This window comes from Hippoglossus hippoglossus, chromosome 9 (assembly GCF_009819705.1).
Source record: "Hippoglossus hippoglossus isolate fHipHip1 chromosome 9, fHipHip1.pri, whole genome shotgun sequence".
NCBI classification, from domain to species: Eukaryota; Metazoa; Chordata; class Actinopteri; order Pleuronectiformes; family Pleuronectidae; genus Hippoglossus; species Hippoglossus hippoglossus.
The window spans coordinates 15,280,977-15,306,330 of record NC_047159.1 but is presented as its reverse complement, the minus strand read 5'-3'; the positions used below and the strand labels follow the sequence as shown (position 1 = coordinate 15,306,330).

Genomic DNA, 25,354 nt, shown 5'->3' with positions numbered 1-25,354 from the left:
TGCTGCTCTCTAGTGGCCAGGAGGGGCATCCAAATGTTGATCGGGCATCAGTAGATCCAGTGCAACACAAGTTTTTCAAATAACTCATTATAAAAACAAACTTATCAGGAAAATTTGCACTTGAACATGACGGTGATAAGAACTACTCAAAATAATGATAATCCAAATTTTCATCAGTCACTGATCAGGAAGACATCACAACTCCTCACTGACGGTAAGGTTGATCTATTTTAAGTTTTCATTTAAGTTCATTTAAAGTTGGACAAATCTGATGTAAAGAGCAAACAGGAGTGTGTAGAAAGTAGCTGGTGTCAAGATTGAAAAATGAGAAGAAACAGACAAGAATAGATATTACAATACAGTAGTAGTACAGTAGAGTATGTTGGGTATGAGGAAAGGCTCGAGTACCAAATAATCTTATGTTTCCCAGGCTGACAGAAAAATGGCGTTTTCTAAAAGTTGTTGGATTTACACGACACAGGCCTGGAGGTTGGATTTCTAAAGGCAAGTGAAGTTCAAAAATGTTTTCATCATAGTTGTCTGAGGCAGTTGTGCATCAGCAAGTAGATCTCCTCAAACTAAATTACAATTGATCCTAAAGTCTATTGCAACACAGCATCTTTTGAATAAAAAAAATAATTAATAAAGTATTATTTAGTAGCACTTATATGGCACTTACATATAGCATCTGTTTATTGTTTACTTTCCTGATTCTTGTTGTTCTGGGTTTGTACCCTCATGGTTGAATGCACTTATTGTAAGTCTCTTTGGATAAAATCAGCTAAATGAAATGTAATGTAATGTAATGGAACCTGCCCTCTGGTGGCGGAACAATAAAACCTCACCCAGTTGGAGCTGTAGATGTTTTTTTAATTCATACCACACAGCAAATGTTACACAATGTATTTATTCTACGTGTATTTATTGAGGATATTAGTAACATGTATTTGTCATGTCAATTATTTATATAAGGCGGGAATAAATATGGAAAATGGAAAATATGGAAAACACACCCGTGACGTCAACATAACGTCAAAACGAAAGCTACTGATCAGAAAGAGAAATTGACTGAAGGTGGAGGACAGAACGACTCCGCAGCGACGGTAAGGTTGGTCTCTTCTCAGCGGTCTGTTAAAGATTAACAAGTTTAGTTTATTTTGTATAAGTAGCTTAACAGAAAAGTGGTGTTTTCTAAAAGTTGCTGGGTTTACAAATTCAAATATATTGAAAGGTAAAAATGGTTTTAGCCGAGTGGGGATACAGTTTGTTGCAGCAGCTGAAAGTGAAAGTGTTGAACTTCCTGGAAAACTGTTTTTCTCTCTCTATGCTCTTCACACATAATAAAGCAGTGAGCACTTTATGGTGTCAGTGAATGTCGTGCATCAGCAAGTACATCTTATAATTGATCCTATTACTAAAGTCTATTGCAACACAGGGGATACAAGCTGACCGATTTGTGATGTAGATGTATATTAATAAATACCATAAAGTAAATGACACATAGTGTATTTTACGTGTATTTACAGAGGATATTAAACGCATGTGTTTCCATGTGAATGATGGAATCTGTCAATAAATAGGTCTTGGCCAGTACGGGGATCGAACCCGCGACCTTGGCGTTATTAGCACCACGCTCTAACCAGCTGAGCTAACCGGCCATGAAAATTATAGTAGTGACGTCATTAGAACTTCACCCACTGATCAGAAAGTGACATTTACAAAGAGCTGGAAGACAAAACGACTCGGAGTAAAATTGTTGAACTTTTTTAATTAAACCGAACAGAAAATGCTACACAGTGTATTCCCCGTGTGTCTACAGAGAATATTAATTACATGTATTTACATGTGAGTGACGGAAGTTGAAAATAAATGAAGTCATGGCCAGTACGGGGATCGAACCCGCGACCTTGGCGTTATTAGCACCACGCTCTAACCAGCTGAGCTAACCGGCCACATACAACAACACCATGACGTCATGGGTAGAAATAAAAAAACCCGATAGAAAATAATTGTTCCTCAGTGACAATCAAGCTTAATGAATCTGAGTCCTGCAGGAAAAGTATATAAGTTTGGATAATTAAAGAGAACTACATGTGAAAACACACAAAGGGTAAAAGTCATCAAAAGGAAACCTACTGATCAGAAAGTGAAATTTGGTAAGAGCTGGCTGGCTGAACTTTTCGCAGTGTTCACATACGTTTAACATGTCTGGTTTATTTTTTATAAGTAGCTGATAAAAGAGTGTTCTGGAAGTAGCTGGTGTCAAGTTTAGAAAATGGGAAGAAACAGACGAGAACAGAGTGAACCTGCGAACAGAGGTTACATTGCAGAGCCAGATGTGACTGGGGCGGTGCAGGTGAATTTGTACTTGGTTTTCAGGAGGTGAGTCCTTCATCTTCCAAAGGGGTGATAGGCAGAACAACTGAGAACCGCTTAACTAATGTCTCATTGTACTTGCCTCTGTTAAGAAATGTTACATCCCCCCTCAAATCTGCTATAACATGGTGTCATGTGTGTGCTCGTCTCTCGCAGAGTTGCAGATCTCTACAGGACTTGAACATCTCCCTTTAATCCTCAATCACGATGCCAGTGGACTTCTCTGGCTGGTTGGTGGTCGATGACGGCGCTTCTTTTTCTGGCGTGCTGCTGAAACCATCTCAGAGACCGCAGGACCAGGCCGTTTACACTATGTACCACGGGACCAACGTTGCCAGTGCACGGCTCATCATTGCCAATGGTTTCAAACAGTCGAGTGGTGGCATGCTGGGAAAGGGCGTGTACGTCAGTCGTAGTATGTTGAAGGCATCCAGTTATCCTAAGAAAAGTTCCTCTGCAGACCGTGTGGTCCTTGAGGTCCTTGCGCGGGTTGGCCGTGTCAAGCGCATTGACGAGGACAACCACCCTATGCAGGGCACCTGGAGCGCACATGGCTACGACACCGCCTGGGTGCCCCCTAATTGTAACATGAAGGCTGTGCCCAGCGGCCTAGAGGAGGATTGTGTGCATGACCCCAAAAGAGTGAAGGTGGTGTGCATCGCAAAGGCCCCGAACGCCACCATCGAGAGGGAGCTTCAACAGCTTGTGGCAGGGAGCTCCACAAGCGGAGGTGGTGGCAGTGCTCCAAACGTGTGCGCGCTGTGTAGGAGGATGACCCAGCAGGGATCCCAACACATCGAGCAGCAGTGCTGGAAGTGCGGGAAAAAAATCTGCATTCTCATGTCCAAGCATTTCTGTCCATCGAAATAAAACCAGAGTGCATGTGATGAGTTTTGGCATGAGAACCACGGCAGAGTTGTACTCACCGGAAACACAATCACATCAACACACAACAATATACAATCTTCACCCTTTAAGCACCTTTAGTCACCCCACAGCATCAGGTTACCCACCAGTCGTCCCAGTAACATTGTCTTTCCTCAGTGGTCAGGTCACAGATCCGCATAAAACATGTAACATTACCACGTACTGTGTTTTCTTTTCATTATATACATACATATATAGAGGTCCACATTTTTCAGAGTCTGTATATCTCTGCATTAACAGTTAATGGTAAACATATCTTCACTATAATATGTATTGCGGATTTCTACTGCGCAAGTTTTATACTCTCCGATCATCACGCATTATGAATTTGTGCCTCAAGTTGAAAAACTGTTTGTAAAGCAGCAATACTTTTCCCCTGTCTGCCAGTTAATGTGATAATAAAATATGATTCTGATTCACAGAAGAAAATGACATTTACTCAACACTACATTATGTAACGTATCTAAAACGTGTCGCTCACTCAGAGATGCTGTCTGTCTGTCTGCAGCTTCGGGGGTTTCTTGCTGATGCAGTTGCAAAGTTCAGGATGGTGTGGAGTGAATCTGATTTTAGTGGTTTTCAAAGGGACACACAAAAAGATGAGAGAAGATGTTTGCAGTTAAGGTTGTGGTGAAAGACTAAAAAGCCAGTGCACACAGGGGATGGGCAAAGATACATCCAAATGTATATTAGAATAAAATACCATAATTGTAAGTGTATCAAACTAAACTACTGTATTTTTGTATTTCAAAAATACTTAAAAATACTTTTCCAAGAAAGCATGAAATCACATTGCAATGCATATACATGTATATATACACACATGTCAGATTTTTGCCTCATTGTCAATGTTCTGATCTCAACAAGCAAATTACTGAGTAGAGACGAATCAGAAGCCTCATCGATTTTCATTTTTATGATGAAATTAAAATATATTTAAAGGTAAAAATGGTGTTAGCAGATGGTCTGAGGGATATAGTTTGTTGCAGCAGACCTCAAGGGAAAGTGTTGAACTTTCTGGAAAGCTGCCTCTCTCTCTCTCTATGCTCTGCACACATAATAAAGCAGTGAGCACTTTATGTTGTGAGTGAATATTGTGCTGGTAGATCTTACAATTGATCCTCTTACTAAAGTCGTGGCTGCACAATAAAATCTCACCCAGTTGCTGATCTGGATTTTAATTCATACCACACAGTAAATGTTGCACTGCGTTTTGATTGAGGATATCAGTAACATGTATTTATCATCAAATATAGGAGAGGGAATAAATATTGTGATGGCCAGTACGGGGATCGAACCCGCGACCTTGGCGTTATTAGCACCACGCTCTAACCAGCTGAGCTAACCGGCCGTGATAATTACAGTAGTGACATCATTATCACAAATCCCACTGATCAGAAAGTGACATTTACAAAGAGCTGGAAGACAAAGCGACTCGAAGTAAAACTGTTGAACTTTTTAAATTACAGTGAACAGAAAATGCTACACAGTGTATTCCCCGTGTGTCTACAGAGGATATTAATTACATGTATTTACATGTGAAAATAAATGGAATCATGGCCAGTACGGGGATCGAACCCGCGACCTTGGCGTTATTAGCACCACGCTCTAACCAGCTGAGCTAACCGGCCACATGAATTGACACCATGATGTCATGTAAAGAAAGAAAAAAAGACGATAGAAAATAACTGTTCCTGAGTGACAATCAAGTTTAATGAATCCGAGTCCTGCAGGAAAAGTATACAAGTTTGGATAATTAAAGAGAACTATATGTGAAAACACACAAAGGGTAAGGTTTGGAAACATAGTTGTCAAGACTGTTTTGAAGATGCAGTCTATAGTCAAACGACTTACAGCTTAACTTATGTTTATAGATTGATACTGAGGTGAATTAACGTTTAAATCCATCGTTTGTATTACGTCATTAATGTAACATTAAAACACGGCAAGCCTCAAAGTTTCTGTGTTTTCCACAAATGAATAATTGTAATTGGTGCAGTAAGTATAATGTCCATATAGTGTCAGATCGGCATGTGTGGGATCATGTGCACTCAAGATAAGACAATCTTTAGAAGTTGAGCAGAATGCATTTATTTCAGCCTGAAGGTGGAGGTGGGTTACATTTAGAAAAAATATGATTAGATTTTCTGAACACTGTATAATGTACAACGAAAGAATCACGTAAAGCTAGTTAATGTCATCAGACCCATGATGTCCAGTTTGATATGATTTAGTTCAGAGAATAAAGCCCCATAATGCGACAGGACTTCATTGAGATGCATTTGTGGATTTGCAAAACTCAGGACGAGGCCAGGAGCGAATTGAATTCCAACAGTCTCTGATCTCCCTTCATTTTGGCATGTTGCAAGAGCACCTGCAAAAAAAATTAGAAAATGTTTTTCACTTTTAAGACGCAAGAACACAAGTGACCAGTATCACTTTCGCTATTTGCACGTGCTGTTAGGGTTTCCACTGGAGTCGTGATATGACGTTGGAATGTGTTTCTGTTATCCGGTGTGAGTGTGTGTATGAGGCAGTTGTGTGCTCACATTAATCAGCTCCGGGTCATTTTTGGCATACAAGTGTCTGAGAAGGTACCAGCTGGCCACCTGCACCACCGTCACTGGGAGGTCTTGAGAGGAAGCGTACACCAGCCTCTCCAGCAAACGTCTCGTTTCCCTGCAGAAGACACGCTCAGAAATGGGCAAAAGGTATAACAACTGGTTGTCAGCAGTATTTTATACTATAAACAATGAAATTAAACTCGGCTTGATAATGTGATTCATTTTGGCACAGAGTTGTTCCTGCAGGATCTCAAAGAACTTACCCAATTCATTACAAGCATATGTGTTCTCTGTAGCCTCTGAAAAATGAAGCACTCTGTTCTTACACCAAGTTTAAAGTCTAAAAGTTGCGTGGGGTGAGCGTTAGCACCGCTACATCCACTAGCATCGCTACTACCGGTAGCAGACTTTTAGGCTTAAAACACGGTGTAAATTACGTCGTTTCGAATCGAATTTGAATGTCGGGGCTTCCGGACACTTGGATGACACCACACGAGCAGTATGGAGGCATATTCTTTTTTATTCTGTTTTATCACGTCTGAAGAAGAGGTCACCTGGGCTAAAACACTGTTTCCCCTAAAACTCCTAAAGTGTTTTGTGGACTCAAACACTTCACCCACCCCTCCATCGGCATAGTGGTGAGTAGATAATGAGTTAATTTTCATGTTTCTGTGAACTATCCCTTTAATGAAGCTTCCTGGCCCATCTATGAGGTGGTGAGACCAGGAAAAGGTTTTTCCAGCTCAGACATGTAGCCATGCATTTGAAGTTTCTGAAACCTCATTTGATCACTTTAGATTACATATTGCAAATATTCATTGCAAAAAAACACTTGCATGAGTATTTACACACCACCTGCAGCAGAGGAGACAGAATACTGTGAGAGGCACTGACCTAGCTGCCATCTTGGTCACATACTGGAGCAGGGCCTGGAAGAGGTTAGCCACAGGGGATGAGCCCAGCTTCAAAACCTCAGTAGTGGCTTCTACTACCAGGTCCTTCCACTCGTTTCCTGGGGCCCCTGCCTGAGAGGACAGATCACACACGGTTACAGAATAACTAGCTAAAACATTTTTAAATGATGTGTGATTCAGCTACTTGACTGATTTTAAAACACTTTTATCTGTATTGTTTGCCAACAATGTGCATTAACACCTGTCTAACTGCTTTCAGAGGAGCAGTGGCTGATGTCAAAATGTACTGAATTAGCTAAATGTCAAAGAGAAAAGATTTGTGTTGACTTGTACACAACCAAGGGATTCGGATGGGATTTTCTGCCATGTGAGCAGTGGATTATAAACCACATTCGCTCTAGTTAAATCACAAAGAAAGCTTCTTGTCATGCTTTTATTTCCATTTGGTCGTGGCTGCTGACCCTGTAATTCTGCTCAATATTCCTCTACTTTGTTTCTGCATACATAACAGGAATATAGACAGGAGCTGCCTCTGGCTTCCTGTATGTGAGTGTGTAGGAATATGTAAATCAGCCCGTCATCATTCCGAAACACTACTAGCTGAAACATAACAGCAGTGATCTTTTTTTTTAGAGATGTTTCGATGCAGATACCAGCATCGTATATGCCTCGATGCTGCCAATACCACGTATTTCAAGTACATTAGTTTCACCTTAATAAAACTGCAATTGTCTTTTCATTGATATCACTTTTTCGCCACTCGTAAATAGCAGTTGTGCTGTATTGCAGAGTAGTGTTTACAATCATCACTTCCATACAGGGTTACTGGCAAACAGCTGTTAAATGCATTATGTATGTTGCTTTTTATTCAAATGCACTGATGATGGATGTATTCGGTGTCGGGGAAAAAGTGGTATCAGAACATTTCTACTACTTTAACTCACATTTTGCAATACAATTAGATTTGTATTTTCTGAAATGATCAGTTTTGTAGTCATGGTGGTGCACAGAAAAAAAACATTTCAGTATTTATTACAGTGCAGTAACAGCTGTACCTTATCACAGCAAGATAGGGAATATTATAGATCTAGATTCATGTTATATCTGGTGCAGAGACTCACCATACAGGGTCCTAGAGCTAGCAGGGCCAACCGGAGGAGGCTGGCCATCTGGCCGCTGTGCAGGCCGAGCTGTAAGGCAAGCTGCAGACTCTGCCTGTAAGCCATAACTGCCTGCACCAGCAGACCCTGCCTACGATACACCTCAGCCAGCCACTGAGAGGAGGAGAAGGACAGGGTAAGCCAGGATGAGTGGGAGTAGAGGTGAGGATGGGTGATTCACAGAGGAACGGGTGGGAGAGAGAATCCGAGAGGTGAAGGAAGAGGGGCATAGATGGGGTTGTTAGAGGCAAGGTGAGATTAGGAAATGTTAGAGGAAGAGAGGAAAGAAAGATTTAAAAAAATAAAACAATCTTCTATAAATCATTCATGAACTTTACCAATGAGAAATAATCCACTGCCTCATAACATATTAATAGTTTGATCATTTCTATACAACATGGCCTGAACGTTTACACAAATGGCAATCCTGGACTGACACAACCACTTAATTACTTTCAAGGTTGATTGTTTTTTTTACCATCACATGCTTGTGTGAATGATGTTGTATATAAGACGGTTTCAAATCCTGTGCCACTAAAACCAACTGGTCCTTGAAATTAAACAAATAACAGCTCATCAGTAATTCACAGCAACACAAAGTGCTTTCATATCATCTGAAAAGACTGAGTGCCCACTTACATGCCATGCCCCCAGGTTGGTGCGGTTCATCATCACCGTGTTGCTAAGCTGCTCCAGCACGGAGTCTGGGAGGACATTACCACCATCGGCCACAAGGAGGCGCTGACACTGCACCTGTCTCAGTGACAGCATCACTGCTGGGTGTTCTGGCGAAACATTTAGGACCTTGGAGAAAAAAAGGAGACGCAGCATAAGAAACACGCAAGTGAAAGGAAAGAGTCATCACACGCAATCAATCTGAATATAACTTGTGATTACATGAAGTCTAAAGTAAAATCACAAAATAATGTTGAGGATGTGTGTGTGTGTCCAACCTGTGAGCAGAGGGCTTCTGCCTGCTCCAGCTGTCCCCCTAACATGAGACCAGTCACTGCCTGTTGTAGTACCCATCCCTCCAGAGACTGGGCTAGAGGGCGCTCTATCTCCTCCACACCATGCACTGGGGCAGAGAAAGCTGTCAGTTACACAGTTACACACACACACACACACACACACACACACACACACACACACACACACACACACACACACACACACACACACACACACACACACACACACACACACACACACACACACACACACACACACACACACACACCTTTCTCAGAAACCACTGACATGAGGGTTTTCTCCATTCCTTGTCTGCAGGGAGCAGAACCTGAGAGATAGCAGGCTGTGTTTTCTGTGTGACAGGCAGCCATTAATCCCGCCCATGCTGAAGGATCATCTGAAACAATAGAGAGAAGTATCAGGCAGATGTTTTTACAGTATTTCTTTCATGGTAGGTGCAAAGGTAGCTTTACACCCTGATAAAGAAAAACATAAACAAGCTGAAGTGTCACAAAACAGCAAAACGTCATTGTGCTGAATATTACCAGGTTCTCGCAGTAGAGTTACAAGTTACATTATATAGCCCATAAATTACAGAATTTATACAAATGAATTCACAGACACTGAGTTTTTCCTGACTTTTTTTTCAAGACCAGTTTGTTTTCCATTACATCTTCTTTATAAGTGCATTTGTATGAGAGGTAGTTGAAAGTGTTTGTTGTGATGTTGTGTGTGTATTCATGCGCATGTCTACCGGGACAGAGCAGCACAGCTCTCTGCATAGTTTTCAGTGCATTCCTGTGAACGTCCTCTCCTGAGTGTCTTCCGCTAGCCAGCTGGTTCACCCCACTGTACAACAGCGCCCTCTGTAGGGACACAATTTGAATCACTGCAATTTAACATACAAGCTCCGTTGCAAAGACACTAAAGGAAACAATAGTTTTTCTGCTGTTGAAATATCGAAATGTACAATAGATTAACCATGATCGAGTTTGAGCAGAAGTAGAGAACATTGATTAAATGAATGACTGTGAGGTACTAGAAAAGATCAACAGACAGAGGACAAAACAGACAACGAGACACCACTGTGATATTTGTACCTTTCCTTGGGTCATACTGGAGAGACAGGCAACGTGACCAGCCACTGCTCCACCCTAAAACACAAAGAAAACAAAACAATGAACAAAACTCCACTTCTGTTCTACAGAAAGAGCGGATAAAGCTAGGTTACTTATTTGAGTAAACTCTATTTCCTGGGTTATAGCTGGGGATGTGTGCAATAATTGTGTGTGGGTAGATGCTTACATTTGCCTTCCTGGGATAGTATTGTGGTATCACTCTGGACAGCAGGGCCCACAGGGAGGGGTTTCCAGGATTGCTACAATAAGACAGAAAATACTTATTTGTGGTGTGTTCACTCTTTCACTGAGATTCCAACAGAATAAGTGACTTTATTCTAATTTTATTTTTCAACCACATATAAACCCAACCCATGATTTATTATAATGTATCTACAATAACCACTTAGCTGTTGTATATACTGTTTTATACAATATATAAACATACGTAACATTCTTCTTATTTATATTTCTCTCAATTATAATTCTTGGTCTGTATACATGTCTATTCTTTGTTGTAGCATATGTAACAAAATTCAATTTCCATCGAGGATAAATAAAGTATTTCTGATTCTAGTTTCAAAACACAAATCTGCAGATGATTTGTAGAAGCTGCAAAATTCCTCCATAAAACTGACCTGAAACTATGAATGACTGTAAAGTGACTCAGGCAATCAGACAAATATACTTGTGTCTTCTGTGGAATCGTCCACAAAACTCGTGAACCAAAGTGCGAAAGGTAAAAATGTTCCTCGATGTCAAACTGCAATTAAGAATCTTCCACAATCAAAGTGTGTGCGGTTGAAGGGTACAACACATCAGTGGAGTGCTCTGAAGTGCTCTGGACAATCCAAACAAACGGTTTACCTGTGTACAGCTCTGGAGGCCTCTCTTTGCACTGCACTGTAGTTGCCCTGCAGGGCCAGCAAGGTGCAGGTGAGTAAACACCGCTGCTCTACAACACTCCCAGTGGCTGAACCCTGCTTCAGCAACTCGGTCAGGGCAGCACCGGCGAGTGTAACATCACCGTGGACCAACCCGAGGGCACATAAACACAGCAGAGACTCGGAGATGGGCTCCTTTAACATTGAGCTGTGGAGACAGAAAGCAGGTATAGTACATGTATCACACTTTATGATCAGGTGGTAATGCAGTTGACAACAATTTTTGTTTTTAAAGTGTTTCCTTGACACAATCAAATGGTCTGAGGAACCACCATATTTATACGATACTTTTATATAAATATTTAGTTTTCCATAAGTTTTTGTCTTTAAAATGTGGTATTCTGGCATTACAGCTTGTGAGGGCAATACTGTTTGGCCATAAGCAATTGAACAATCCCTGACTGAAACAGAAATTCCATTTTATCTTTAAAATTAAGAAAAATATCTTCCTCTACATTGCATTGCCTATTTCTCAAAATAACCACAATAACAACCCATTAATGAGAAATAAAATAAATTACGAGTGGACTATCTAACGCTCGAAAGTGTCAAGTTTGTTTTATATTGGCCTGGACAGAAAATGAGGACAGGTGAGTAAAACATAGTTGTATTTGTAGGACAGGAACCAACAGACCCACGGTGCACTCTCACCATTTAAACAGCAGAGTCTTGGCTGAGTCCAGGTTGCCCTGCCGGTGCTGCAGCAGGGCCAGAGCTGTCAGGATGTAAGCTTTCTCCTTCTCACTGGACGTCACAGCCAAGGCACGCTCATAGGCTGTATTGCAAACACAACTGATCATTCACAATCACTCAAACAAATATGTGATGTTTCATTTCAATGCATCTAGCAGTGCTCACCGTTGGTGCTCTCTGGAATGAATCCTGCTCTCCAGTAGGCCAGAGCCAACCCAGTCAGATCGCTGAGCTCCTGCAGTGGAGTGGAATTATAAACATGCACCGCCTCCTCCCACTGGCCTGAGGTGCTGCAAAAAAACACAGTGGGACGTACAAAGAAGAGTTTGAGGAATTCCTGAAGTATTTTCTAAGATGGTTCATGTACATGGTAATGAGGCAGCTGGTTGTTACCACAGAGCGCGGCCATAGCAGCCCAGAGCAAAAGCCAGTTCTTCTGCTGAGGATGTGGACTTCAGCAGTTCAACAGCTCTGAGGGAAGATAATTAAGAGTGTAAATTCTAAGCAATTATGAAATAAAATGTGTTTCTGGTACATAAATATAGAAGAAACATATTCTGTATATATATATATAAAAATTGTATTCTTTGTGTTCAGTCTCATCTGTTCATAGTTTCCATGTCAGACAGTCCCACTGAAGTCCGCTTTGGTCCTTGTGATGAGAATGTTGTCACCCACCCATGTCCGCTGGGCAACACACGGACCCCTATGCAGACTTTCGCATGCAGCACAAACCTTCAGTCAGTGTAATTCAGACAAACCTTTGGTAAGCCTGTAAGGCCTGTCTCTTCAGCTGCAGATGCTCATTCAGATATCCCAGCATAATGAAGGCTTCGGGGTCAGACTGGATCCTCTCTGAGAGGAGCACAAGAGAAGCCTTACACATCCATCTCTAACACATTTCCCAAATAAAACTGAGGTATAGATTGTGTACCTGTGTACTTGCAGAGAACCACGTGAGCAGCAGAGATGGCGTTCATCTGGACTATGTTGTAGCGGTACAGTTCAGAGTCTCTGTTGCTCTTATCTAGCAAGGTGGAACATACCCAGAAGGCATAACCTTTAACTCCCTCCATCTGCCGGGGAAAGATTGAGGGAAATGATGATGAAGAGCCAGAGAACAAAAACAGAAACAGAGTCTGGCAAAGTGTGACGGGGCAAAGAAAATCTACTTTCTGTTTCATCATAGTTTCATCACTAATTCCTTCATACAAAAGGTTTAGAAAAGAACATTTAGCAGAATGACTGAGGCAGAATGAAGCCTGGATTAAACTATTATCCAGCCAACTAGTGGATATTACAATAGCAAGCCCAGGGTGTTTAGAAGGTCACACACATGTGTACTGAGTTCAGTGGTGTGCCTGAAAAGATCCATGGTGTCGTAGCTTCCCACTCTCTCTGCTATCAGCGCCTAGGGGGATGGAAAAGAGTTAGACACATTTAGACAGATACAGTCAAAGAGGTCAAAAACTAAAATCCAATAAGTTTGGTGACATTGAAGTGACCTGTAAAACATTGTTTCAGGACTTCTCCATAAGATATGCTAGGGTGGGGTTCAGTACCTGTCCAATCCAGCAGTTGACATACAGCGGCTCCAAGGACTGAGCAATCTTGAAGGCCTCGTGTGCGAGCTAAGACAATAAGACCAGAGATCAACTATAAAAATGTCCGCCAGCTATGATAATGACAAGAATGTATCACACATGCACAAACCTCTATATTGCCCTTCTTCAAATAGAGGCTCCCAAGGTTTGTCCAGGCAACAACATTCTGGAATGAAATATTAAGTTTAGTAAAATCAATAGAATATTTTCTGATAATTATTTCCGTCGATCGGACCAAAGGAGCTGTACCTACATTTGACTCAACTTGTATGGACTTGATGAAGCAATGTTGAGCCAGAGCAAAGTTCTCAAGACCTGATGTGATGAGACACTATCAATTTAAATCAGTTGTATTAATTATACCTGTTTTTTTACAAAAATGAAAAGAAATACTGTTACCTTTGTTCATGGAAATCGCCCCCAGGCCATTCCAGTAGCTATGGTTCTCACAGTCCATCATGATGGCCTTCTTAAAACACTGACAAGAGAAAAAAAAAATCTTTTGAGACCACCCCTGGGAACAAACAATGCAAAATTGCAGTGAAGGATCCAGTGAATTACCTGCTGAGCTTTCTCTAGGACCAGAGATTGGGAGTTCTGGTCTCCTTCAGAAGAAATTGGCAGTTTTGCCTGGTGATAATAGTTGAGTCCTAAGTCATACCAAAGGCTGGGGGCTTCAGACACCAGCTTCAAAGCATGAGCATAGCACCTGTAGACAAACACTCATATGATTGACCAACAGGGGCCGAAACTATACGAAAGAGCAACAGATAATAAATCGAATACATTTCAACTTCTGATTCTCGTTTGTGAACATACCTCTCGCCGACCTTGAGTGTCTGGGCCTGGTTCAGCACGTGACTCTCTGAGTTGGGGTCTAAACCAGCCAACAGCGCGGGCATAAGAACTTGTGCTCTGTTTGACGAAACACTGCTGACTGTGGTGCATGCATCTCCCAGCAGCTTCCACAAGCAGGACAGGCCTGGACGCAGCTCCATGGCTCTGTGAGCATAGAAATGAAAAAGGATGGACAAAGGAACTATAAGACATCACATTGTGAGTGATAAAGCAATGTAGTTTATCAAAGACTAAGCATTATTTCATATATGAAGGTTTGAAGGCTGAATAAACACCTGAAGAGGTTCTTAATAGCTTGCTGAATGAGGTCAATGGCTCCCCCATCTCTGCAGTCCTCCATCAAACATTTTGCCAGAGACAGCTGGCACTCCCCGAGTCCTTCACAACAGACCATACACATCCAATTTAGCTTTGAATCAATATCTTAACAGATATATGCAAAAATAAGCAAAACATTACACCAATTTCTAGGGTAGAGTGAAACAAATACCAACCTTTAAGAGCAGGAACATAGTCCTGCTGTGCTGTGATCTGCAAGTACTCTGCGGCCGCCTCTTTGAACTTGCCCAGGGTCTGTTTGATCGCAGCAGCCTGGTAAACACTGTAGATGGAGGAGGGCTGAAGTTGATGGGCCTTACCAAATGCCTTCAGCGCAGCCGTGAAGCTCCGGCGGTTTAGGTAGGCCTCGCCTAAACACTCCCAGCACACCCAGTCGTCAGGGTCTGCTCTCAGAGCTGCCTGCAGACTGCAAACATTAACTGAAGGGTCAATAATGTTCATAAAGTGAAAACATCCGGACAAATATAATAGATTTATATCAGATTTGAAATTCATACTCAGAGACGGCGTGTTGATGCTCCCCGACCTTCAGGTAGTAAAGGCCTCGTCTCATCCAGGCCCATTTAGCTGAACCGGGAGTGGCTTTCTCTATCACTGACTCCAGTGTTGCTAAGGCAGTGTCCTGTGGCATTAAGGAAGGACACCTTTACACAAACACAACGAGAAAGTACCAACAACACACCTGACAACTCTGAAAACTGGCTTTTCTAACCACCGAGGCCACTCACCATATCCTCCTGCTCCATACTGAGATCCACTGAGGCACTTCCAGACTCAGAATCCTCATCGTCCAACTCGAAGGCCTTCTTATAACAGCCTCGTGCACGACCACGATCAGTAGCTATCTCCCTGTAGTAATGCCCAAGGTAGCGGAAAACACAGCCGAGGTGTGGATCTATCTTTGCCGCCTGAAATGTAAAAGTGGAACTTTCAAAATAAGATGTCATTCAACACTACGCTACAACTGTTAATAAAAAAAAGATATGGTAACATTTCTTCACAAACAAGTTATGGTTTTATTTATCTAAAATGAACAGATCATGTTATGAAATGTTCTATAGCTGTACCAACCTTTAGCAAGTGTGTTTGAGCTTTGCCTCTGTCCTTACGTGTCTCTTCTCCCATGTCCCAGTAGAGTTGTCCCAGCAAAAAATAGTACTCTGCACAGTTTGGGCTCAGGGTAGCTGCCTTCAGGAAACTGCAACGCAGTGCAAGAAAAGTTACATAAGTGCATCATACAAATGGACCGTTCTACCAATGTTTAAGACAGTGCAGGGCCACAGATGTAAGACATGCACACAGATAAAGACAAAAGACAGGTCTTACCTCTGCTCTGCCAGCTGATGCTGACCTTCAGCTGAATGCACCAGTCCTCTCAGAGCTAAACCCTGGTCCAGGTTTGGGTTGGAGGCCACAAGCTCTGATGATACCTATGGAAGATATAACTGTTTAAGTTATACTTATTAATCTTCAATCGAATACAAGATACATATTCATCAATAGGATTAGACAATCATATCATTGGTCGAATATGTTTTGATTTAATTAGTTGCTAAATTATTTAGTTTCTTATGTTAATCATAAAGTAGAAGTGACAGTTTCATGGACAGAATTCAGTTAGTCAACCTTAAGTGCTTGATCAATCTGTCCTTTGTTCAGGTATGCACGTCCTTTAAGGGCAACGAGAACTTGGTCTTTTACAGCATCTGGAATCTGAAAAATCTAATTAAAAACAAACATAGACATGACATTTTCTTGGATGTTCTGTCGCCCTTTATACACATACGCCCTTTATTAAAATAGCAAAATATATTCATATTAAACTCAGAATAAATCAAAACAATCTATAAACTACTGAATTACTTAATACCTAGTTACCTAAAAAAATTAATAAAAATTGTAGTACAAACACATTAGTATTAATCACTTTACTTGTGAAAAGGTGTCCAAAGCATCATCTGCAGCCTTCTCTCCTCCACTTCTGACTAAAGTCTCAAGCTTCAACCTCAGCAGTTTGACCTTCAGCTCCTTGTCTCCAGAAACACACGTCGTCAGACCTAAAAGAAAAAATATAAACAATGAAGTTCAGAGGAGGGCAAGGGTTTTCAGAGACCGACAAAATCCTTTACTTGTGGGAGTTTCTTGTTCACTGTGGGTGATGCAGAGTAACTCAGCAAAACCACTGTACGGAATGTACATTTAAACATTTTGCACATTAATAGCAATGTCTTTTCTTTGGTATAATTTGTATTGTTCTTTATGGTGTTTTACTTTCATTCAGTATCTGAGTTGTTTACAAACCTTATTGTGCATTTGTATACCGATATCAAAATACAGTAGAAATTTAATAAAAGCGCTGTACCGCACCTAATAACTTCCTCAAACTGTCATGCTCACAATAAGAATACATGTAAATTACGCATTAATGTAATGGAAACACAAACGAAAGTATAGTCAGATCCACTGTTGCCCTAATGACAGTTTTACAAAAACATTGACTTATATGCATTCGAAATTCAGAGATTTTTTTGCCAGCTGTCCTTCCTGCAACTGCACAGCTGCAACTGCTTTTCTTTTAGTCCGACAGATAGATAAACTGTATTGTCTGTCTCAAGTGACAGAAATTCTCCTTTTGACAGGGCTCAACAATTGTGAAATATGCAGGTCTGCTGTCAGTACACTTGTCCATGTCACGCGCTCATATCTAGAGTAGGAAAGCCTGGGTTGACTTGTTGTGTTGATAACCAGCATCGTGGGACCTCTTAGCCTTAGCCTGTGATTGTTAGGTTAAGTCGAGCCGGAATACAGAAAGATATCCGGGATATGTTGAGCTCGCTTTGTAGTACAGGACCCAGTCCCATTAACAAAGAGGCTAAGATGTGTGTTTCATTTGGGACTCACATCAGCGATGACATGCTGTTGTTATACAGTCTGAATGCTTATAGTGATATACAGCAGACTACACAAACCTTGGCAGCATGAAGTAGCACTGTCCGAGTATCTGTGCACTTTAACCTGAGCTTCAGCCAGACTGTACCATCCTGTGCTACAGCTCATCTTCTTCAACCCTAATAAAACAGAGGAGATAGATCATGCAGAGTTATCATCAACTATCACTGTCATTCTGAATCACAGAGTTGCTCATGAAGTGCATGTCTCACTACGAGCACAGTATTCACTCTGGGTTTCAGATCAAACTAACCTTGCGAAAGTTCCTTTATGGCGTCTGTATATCTTCCTTCCTGAAGTGCTTTAGTGCCCAGACCCAAGTGACCCAACCCAGAGTTAGGGGCCAGATCCAGGAGCCGGGAGAAGCAGCTAATTGTATCATCAATCAGGATACCTTCAAATCGAAATATAACACATATCAAGACTAACACTGCTATTTCCTATCATGCATTTTGAGTTTAATGCAATTATTCTCCTCAATGCCTTAGAGATGTACTTACAGGAAATAAAACAAAGCACTCATTTTGATGATAAATTCCAAATAGAAAGCACATAATACATATTCAAATTATTGTACCTGTTTTGAGGTAATGCAAACAAAGGACCTCAAGAGGATAACTTTGTTTGGGGTAGTGAGTGAGCATGGACTCACAAGCCTTTTTCATTTTGTTTTCTTCTTGCGGCAGCTAAAGTAGGAGCAGAATCATGATGAGTCATAATGAAATGATTAATTCAATTGCATTAAATATATGCCATCAGCCACTGTAAACCCAAATTGCTTGAGCACTAATGTTGAGCAGGCGATTTAGGAAAGATCTTAGGAAACAGGTGGCCTCTTTGTAAGAACATTAACATGAATTCTGGCATAAGAGAGTGTGTGCTTACTTTAGAGAGACAATTAATAAAGTCGGCTGAGATCTTCTTGTGTTTCTCTCCTGGTACAGGGTCCACCAGAACAATGGTGTTCTCAAAAGCTGTGATTAACTGTTGGCGTCAAACAAACAAACAACACAATCACCAAATAGCAGATATGTGCACAGAAAATATGATTAAGTAAAATATGATTTTATATTTGTACTTCTGTGGGAGAAATTGGAGCTTACTACTTACACAGGGTACGACATACAGTATCTGCTTTTAAGTTCAAAATATAACCTTTAGGGGTTGGTAGGTTGAAGGGTTTGGACTCATGTGTACTGCAGAGTGTTGCACAAAGAGATATGCTAAAGTTTGGGGGTTTTAAATCACATTTGGGGAAATCTTACATGCTGTTGTGTTTCATTGTCCTGCTCTTTCTCATTAATGCCGTCTGAGAGGAGCTGGATCATCTCCTGCCACAGCTGCAGTAACTCTGTCTTGTCCACAGCTTCTTCCTCTTTCAGCTGAATGAGCTGCAGCCAAACCTTTGCCAGCTATCCCCACATACAAATACATTAAAATGTGCGAAAAACAACACACTAACTTTTCATTATTGTTGACCACATACTTTCAGAGTTACATACCTTTAAATATTCTTTGTCAGACAGATAAATATCTGACAACTTTTGGATCACCTCGTAACATTTCTTTTTGTCCGAGCTGTCAATGCACAAAATGGCGAAAATCGGTAAAATGTATTAAAACTAGTTAGAACCTTTAGAGATAAATGCTAAAGAAATCATTTAAATTTTTTGAAAATTATTAGACACATGTACTGATTAAACATCTTACCTGGCGTATAGATCAACAAGCTTCTGATAAATGTTGGGTAGCTCAATTTTGAAATCCCACTGATCCGTCTTGTCATAAAGATTAGCTAAGCCCTAAAGCACAAACACATTGTTGACATGAATAATACTCATAGACACACTGAGACAAGTAGCATAAAATGCAACATCCTCTGTCAGAACAACACACTTTTAAAAGGACATTGCCACTGTGCTATGGCACCCGGCTGTAATTACCTCCACCAAGGAGGTTATGGTTTTGTCTACATTAGTTAGATGGCAGGATTATGCAAAAACTACAGAATGGATTTCTACGAAACCTAGTGGAAGAATGTGGTATGGGTCAGGAAAGAACCAATTCAACATTTTGACTTCCATTAACATTGTGGAATAAGGCATTTTCATAGATTTTTCAGATAAACATTCATGGATCTTGATGGGAAAAAAAAAAATCAGACTTTAGGAGACTGATTCACGTGTGTGTGCCATTTGTGGCAGATCCAGATATAAATCGGGATCTAGTGAAATTAAATGTGGACTGTTAGGCCTTGGTGGAGGTAGGTGCTGCCCTTGTAGTTTCAACTCAAACCATAGAAGACATTACAAAGGAATGAATTGCTCTTAGTGTGAAACAAGCAGTCCTGTAAGCAGTTACCACTACACATACACATCTTACCTGCCATGCCAGTAGCTGCTCAGGCTCCAGCTCCGCTGCCTTTTTATAGGCTGACTGGGACTGATCTGGTTGCTCCAGTTCACTGGCTGCCAGGCCGATAAACACCCAGGCATTATAATTGTTCTTCTCCAGTTTCAAAACAGCCTAAAAGCCATATTACGGAAAACAAAGTCAAGCATACAACATGGGAGATTTGCAGTGTCTCATTGATTACCACAGATTACATATAGCAGAAGCACATTACCAGCTCAGATCTTGTGTAAATACCTTATTTCCCCCAGTACCTCAGTTATCTTACCTTACAGTGTCTCAGAGCATCTTTGTAATCTTTGTTTTTAATGGCCTCTCTGGCACTTTTCAGCTCCGTCTTCACTTCTTTACTGGACATCTTGTGGTCACCTGAAACAAAATGAGTCCAAAACATTAACTTGGCTGTTTATTAGCTTTACAGCCAGATGCACCTGCAACCTACCAAGTGTCTCAATGAGTGAACGAAGCTAATTAACGCTAATGCTATTTATTCGAATTACAATATGCTACAGACGTTAGCTACGCTTTTGTGCCTGAATTAAAAGTAGAAAGGGACTTCACAAAGCTAACTGAGTTAGCCAATACAATTTAGCATTAGCTGTTAGCTTGTCAGTGACTATAAACAACGTACTTTAGCTTATTTAAAACCATAACTTACACATACTCACTTTGTTCAGTTCGCTGTCACCCGTGTAGGTTTAGTTCATGTGAATAAAAGTTGGTGCCATCCGCTGTGTTGTTGACAATCTGGAGCGCAGTTTCACATTTGCTAACAGGGAAGTGAAAGATAAGAAGCCGCGCCTACATTGGATTTTCAAAATAAAACCACCTGCAGTTTGTTCTGCCTGAGAATGTGCACCATCAGGCAGGATGACAAATAAATTATAAACTGGAGACCAGCAAAGATGACAAAAAAACTAATTTTATAAAATATTTATTAAATGAAAATAAAAGTACAGCTCTGTAACACATAACACTGTTAACGTTTTTAATCATGATAAGCCAGAAATCCACCTGTCAATAGCTCTCTCATTGGCTAACTCATCTCTCTGCCAGTCGACATTCCATCTGAGAGTAGCGATGACCTGGCTGTAATTTCCTCCCAGATCCTCTCTCCAGGCCCCAAATGATTTTATATTATAGAGATGGACAGCTGACGAGACTTCTGGGTAATCTACGATGCCGCGCAGTAGCTTGTCCAGATGCACCTTCACCTCTGGGAATTCGTGAGCCACATTGTGCAGCTCTTCCTTGTCCAGTGAAAGGTCTGCAAAAGAGACAAATCTAAGTTATAGTGGTTTGAATGAAAAGCATATAGTGACTGAACTGTGAGCGCTAGGAACTCACCAAAAAGCTGGGGAGGGACGCTCAGGCCATCTGAATAGGTGATGTATTTCCACCTGCCACTTCTCAGCATGTATGTGGAGGCATTGACATTACAGCCATGATATTCACTCAGAACCCAGTCTGGATGTTGCTTTTTGAATAAACCACTAGACTTGGACAGCAGAGGAAGGAGGGAGTGTCCACTGAGGTTACCTCCAGGTGAAATACCAGCAATGTCTGAAAAATACATAAGTGTGATAGGTCAAGTTAAATTAATAAAATTTGAATCTACTCATGCTTTTATTTTGTTGTTTTTACAGACGTTGGGCAGACGCTTTAAACCCCTTTAGGTCTTGAACACGATAGCCCTTTTATCCTGGATTGACACTTCAATGATTTATAATCTTTAATCAACATTTTAATTCTGTCTTCTGTCGACTTCCTTACCCAGCACAGTGGGATAGAGATCAACCAAAGACACAAGCTGGTTGATCTGCAGGCCAGACATCAGGCCAGGCCCCATGATCAGCAGGGGAACGTGGGAACTGCCCTCATACATCGACATCTTATAAAACTGCCGGTGCTCCATGGCCAGCTCTCCATGGTCAGCCGTAAAGATCACAACAGTGTTGTTGAGCAGCCCAGTTTCTCTCAGGGCTGATATCACATGGCCTGGTGAGACAGAGGGTGTGGGAGAGACAGAATAAGCACAGAGTTACAGATTAGTTCAGTTCAAATACATTACTAAAACAGTAGCAAAGAGTAAAATGCTGGTAAACAAGATCTAGTGGCAGATTCAACTCTAGAGAAAATATTAAATATTTTACTGTTGATATTTTAACACGATAAGAAACTTCCTTACCCAAATTACACTATTGCCGTGCCCATAAAAACGTTTACTAGTTTTAACCTTTATCTATTCAGGAATTTTACCAACAGGAATTCAAGTCAAAGTTCCAGCTGCACTGGATCGACAGTGAGACAAGAAATTCAGTGAAATGTTCGCTTTAAATTTGATCTGTTCTAGCTACCTGCTGTTGCCTTCTATACTTCACCTTGTGTTTTAGCCAGAGAGGTGGCTGTCACTAAGTCACTAAGTCTACTTTACTTTCATACATGCTTTAGTCCATGTTGGGCTCCTGTAAGAGTGTGACTCCTACTTTTTTTCTGCAGTACATGTTTGGATTTGAGTACCTGAACAAGAAAAGAAATCACAACTTGCAGGTTTGTTATGTTTCATGAGATATCCCCCAAAGTCTTATCCACAAATAACTCTTGGTTTGGAGAATTACTGCTGTCAACTAACCCAGCATGGCATCGGCTTCAGCACACATGGCATAATAGAAGGCCCGAATGCTTTTGACTTCGTCCTCGGTGAAAACACCAGTGCAGTTTTTGGTGAAGGTGGAGTAGAAATCAACAGGGTGCATGGCAGCGGTAGGCAGCCATTTGGGAACGGTGATGAGATCAGACGACACCTGTGTGCGTAAAAAAAGGAACGAGGATATCTCAGGGATTTTTAATCAAACGATACTACAACACAGGAAGCATTAATACAGGGGGTGTAAATAAAGCATGCCTTTTTGAGCCAGTACGGTGAGGAACGGAAGGTGGATCCTCCTGCGGTGGGCCCCAGGGATTGGGTTTGGTAAGGGTGAGGTAAATTGAGGCCAAGGTAAAGAGCAAAAGGCTGGTGCGAGGCTGCAGCTGTTTGGTGGATCCACTGCGCAGCCTTGTCTGTGTTTTTCCAGTCTTTTCTCATAATCCTCACTGTGGACATGTTCCCAACAAGTTGTGTAACCGGCCGGCCCTCTTGGCGCAGGAGGAAATGAACATCTCGTGTCCAGGCCTCAACTCGATTACTGCGGGTAGTTGCACAAACACACAAGAATACCAAGATGATGCGGAGAGCAGCACAAGAACGGGAAGTGGAAAAGAAATGTGAGGAGAAAACAAAAAAGATGATTCACACTGTTCTGGAAAATAGCTACCCACGTGAAAAGTCTGTTTTTGCTTATTACTCACACAATAAGTTGCTGACAATGTTTTTGTATGGTGTCTGTCTGTTATGTTAATCTTTGTTCTGTGAATAAGTCAAAGTTAGTGATGGTTGTTTCTTTCCTGGAACCACACTAATCATGGATACAGGCTCTACTTTACAGACACTCTTCAATTCTATTCAATTTTATTTGAATAGCGCCAAATCGCAACATACATTATCTTAAGGCACCTAACATAGTAAGGTTTAGACCTTAGAATGTTATAGAGAAACCCAACAGTTCCCACAACGAGTAAGCACTTTGGCAACTCCCTTTAAAAGGTTCAGTGTGTAGAATTTAGTGACATAAAGTGGTGAAGTGTCATGTTGCAGCTGAATACTCCTCATCTCTCCCTCCCCTTCTAAACATGAAACAGAACCTGTGGTAGCCTTCAGTTGTCATAAAAACTCAAAAGGTGTTTAGTTTGTCCAGTTTGGACGACTGTAAAAAAACATGGTAGCCTCTGTAGAGAGGACCCGCTCCAGATGTAAATATTAAAGGGCCCATTCTAGGGTAAAGAAAACAAAAATCTTACAATTTAGATGAAACACACTCGTGAAAACCTAACTAAGATAATTTTATATTCAAATTATGCCAATAGATCCCTAACATGTTACACACTGGACCTTTAAACAGGAGGAAACCTTGATCAGAAGAGGAAAGAAGAGAGAGAGACACAAGGAACATCTGTGTAGCTGTCATATTTAAGCTTTGTCAGACTGGTTGTTATAATGAAAATAATAAGAGTGATACTTAAAGATGTCATGATGTTATTAATTATGGCAGCACTCTCCTCCTCATCGCTCCTCATCTGCCTACCTGACAGAATGACTCCCTGAGGTATAGTCCAGCTTGCCCATCGCCTTGGTGAGATATCCCTTCGCCTCCAGTTCATCCATCCACGTGGTAGCATTTGCATCCAGGCCCTTGAAGTTGTTCCAGGACTGCGTGAGGTGGACAAACTGACCGCTCCACATCGCTGACAACAATTACCACAATATCTGTTTTCTTGCATTTTAAAGGGGAACTCCTCCCGTGTGTGTTTTTTGTGGGTAAATCTTGCCACTTACCTGCTCTTGATGGGCAGCAGATGGGAGAATTGGTGTAGGCATTGAGGAAGGTAGAGCCAAGCTCCCTGAGGTAGTTTACATAGGGCAGCTGTACAACTTTGCTGCCAGGGTCAAAGGTCAATCGCCCATCCTTAAGAAAAGAAGAAAACTGACGTTTAAACCACAAGCCAATACAAAACAGATAATCAATCAGCCAATGTAAAAAATATGAAGTATATGTGCCGCTTAACCTAAAGTTAGAGCCCTGTTCTCTTTTACTGCTGCTGCCTTATAAATATACACACACTGCAGTAACTGTTGTGCAGTAACAGAGCTCTGTGGTGGAACTTAATTCATACTTACAAATGCATCACTCATCACCATCACAATGTTAGGTTTGGTTCCATTTTGGCAAAAGGTTTGACCGTCAATTAGAAACAGGAAACTCAGAGCCACTGCTAACGCGTTCATAGCGACGTTTCACCTCCTACAGACGATTTCCTGTTGAAGTGGATGAGATTCATCAGAGCAAACTTTATAACAAGTCGCTCTCCGTCTGTCAGGGCTGTCCAGTCTGATGTACATCCAGGTCGCACTTTCAAAATAAGAGTCTTCTATTCAACTAAGTCCGGCAATAAAAATGATGTTTAAATGTTCTGTTTTTCAGAGGAGACTAAATTTATGAACATACATATTCAACACTCATCACCACTGCAACCAATCGTCCCAAATATTCATCACAGAGGGCAAATAAAGGCTTTGTTGATCGAATAAATCAATTTCTGGTTTAACGTGCATTAACACACAATAGCCTCTAGGGGGAAGCATTTATCTTTTTATTTTAAAAGGTTACACAATTTTTGTTGAGTTGGCACTGATCCGAGATGTGCACTATTAGTGTATTAGTATCACACTGATTAATGTCCATATGTTTGTTTGTGGGAAATCAAATATTAAGTTAGCAAGTGAATGCAAAACTAAAATAAAAAGTTAAAATAAAACTCATGTGCATTTGTTAATGATGGGATGTATCATGAAAATGGTATTCAACATACTTTGGTCAATAATTGTGATTATGTTTTAATCATATGCCATCAGATAGGGTTTGGT

The 25,354-nt window shown here is 41.1% G+C and overlaps 3 protein-coding genes and 4 non-coding genes across 8 annotated transcripts; 1 reads left to right on the top strand and 6 right to left on the bottom strand.

Moving 5' to 3' along the window:
- Positions 1–974: 974 nt before the first annotated feature.
- gig2p (grass carp reovirus (GCRV)-induced gene 2p) lies at positions 975–3,441 on the top strand. The gene is made up of 2 exons (XM_034595313.1): positions 975–1,103; positions 2,533–3,441. The coding sequence occupies exon 2, from the start codon at positions 2,584–2,586 to the stop codon at positions 3,244–3,246; it is 663 nt and encodes a 220-aa protein (XP_034451204.1). The 5' UTR covers positions 975–1,103; positions 2,533–2,583; the 3' UTR covers positions 3,247–3,441.
- On the bottom strand, positions 1,585–1,658 carry trnai-aau. The gene has a single exon. It is a non-coding gene; the product is annotated as a tRNA-Ile (tRNA).
- Positions 1,879–1,952, bottom strand: trnai-aau. The gene has a single exon. It is a non-coding gene; the product is annotated as a tRNA-Ile (tRNA).
- A 1,139-nt stretch (positions 3,442–4,580) lies between the features above and the next one.
- trnai-aau lies at positions 4,581–4,654 on the bottom strand. Its single transcript has one exon. It is a non-coding gene; the product is annotated as a tRNA-Ile (tRNA).
- A 206-nt stretch (positions 4,655–4,860) lies between these two features.
- On the bottom strand, positions 4,861–4,934 carry trnai-aau. Its single transcript has one exon. It is a non-coding gene; the product is annotated as a tRNA-Ile (tRNA).
- A 228-nt stretch (positions 4,935–5,162) lies between these two features.
- Positions 5,163–20,627, bottom strand: ttc37 (tetratricopeptide repeat domain 37). Of its 2 annotated transcripts, none has more exons than XM_034595288.1 (41): positions 20,499–20,627; positions 20,099–20,199; positions 19,801–19,944; positions 19,129–19,220; positions 18,921–18,996; positions 18,684–18,830; positions 18,304–18,402; positions 17,996–18,104; positions 17,672–17,812; positions 17,439–17,537; positions 16,402–16,526; positions 16,096–16,182; positions 15,796–15,899; positions 15,541–15,667; positions 15,198–15,377; positions 14,967–15,091; positions 14,625–14,875; positions 14,406–14,508; positions 14,092–14,274; positions 13,834–13,981; positions 13,672–13,750; positions 13,526–13,587; positions 13,382–13,438; positions 13,231–13,299; positions 13,005–13,079; positions 12,603–12,744; positions 12,430–12,523; positions 12,062–12,139; positions 11,834–11,958; positions 11,627–11,750; positions 10,899–11,123; positions 10,219–10,291; positions 10,014–10,067; positions 9,668–9,779; positions 9,182–9,310; positions 8,895–9,019; positions 8,581–8,745; positions 7,903–8,055; positions 6,762–6,892; positions 5,853–5,982; positions 5,163–5,677 (listed from the first exon to the last, which is right to left on the bottom strand). In XM_034595288.1, exons 2-41 carry the CDS (start codon positions 20,186–20,188, stop codon positions 5,603–5,605), a joined length of 4,707 nt encoding a protein of 1,568 aa, XP_034451179.1. In that variant the 5' UTR covers positions 20,189–20,199; positions 20,499–20,627; the 3' UTR covers positions 5,163–5,602. The 2 variants fall into 2 exon arrangements, with proteins under 2 accessions (XP_034451179.1, XP_034451180.1); XM_034595289.1 differs by having other exon boundaries at positions 5,374–5,677; positions 20,495–20,609.
- Positions 20,628–20,751: 124 nt separating this feature from the next.
- On the bottom strand, positions 20,752–24,835 carry arsk (arylsulfatase family, member K). Its single transcript, XM_034595303.1, has 8 exons — positions 24,608–24,835; positions 24,266–24,395; positions 24,015–24,174; positions 22,736–23,018; positions 22,463–22,634; positions 21,604–21,828; positions 21,178–21,393; positions 20,752–21,097 (listed from the first exon to the last, which is right to left on the bottom strand). The coding sequence occupies exons 1-8, from the start codon at positions 24,713–24,715 to the stop codon at positions 20,823–20,825; spliced, it is 1,569 nt and encodes a 522-aa protein (XP_034451194.1). The 5' UTR covers positions 24,716–24,835; the 3' UTR covers positions 20,752–20,822.
- Positions 24,836–25,354: the final 519 nt, after the last annotated feature.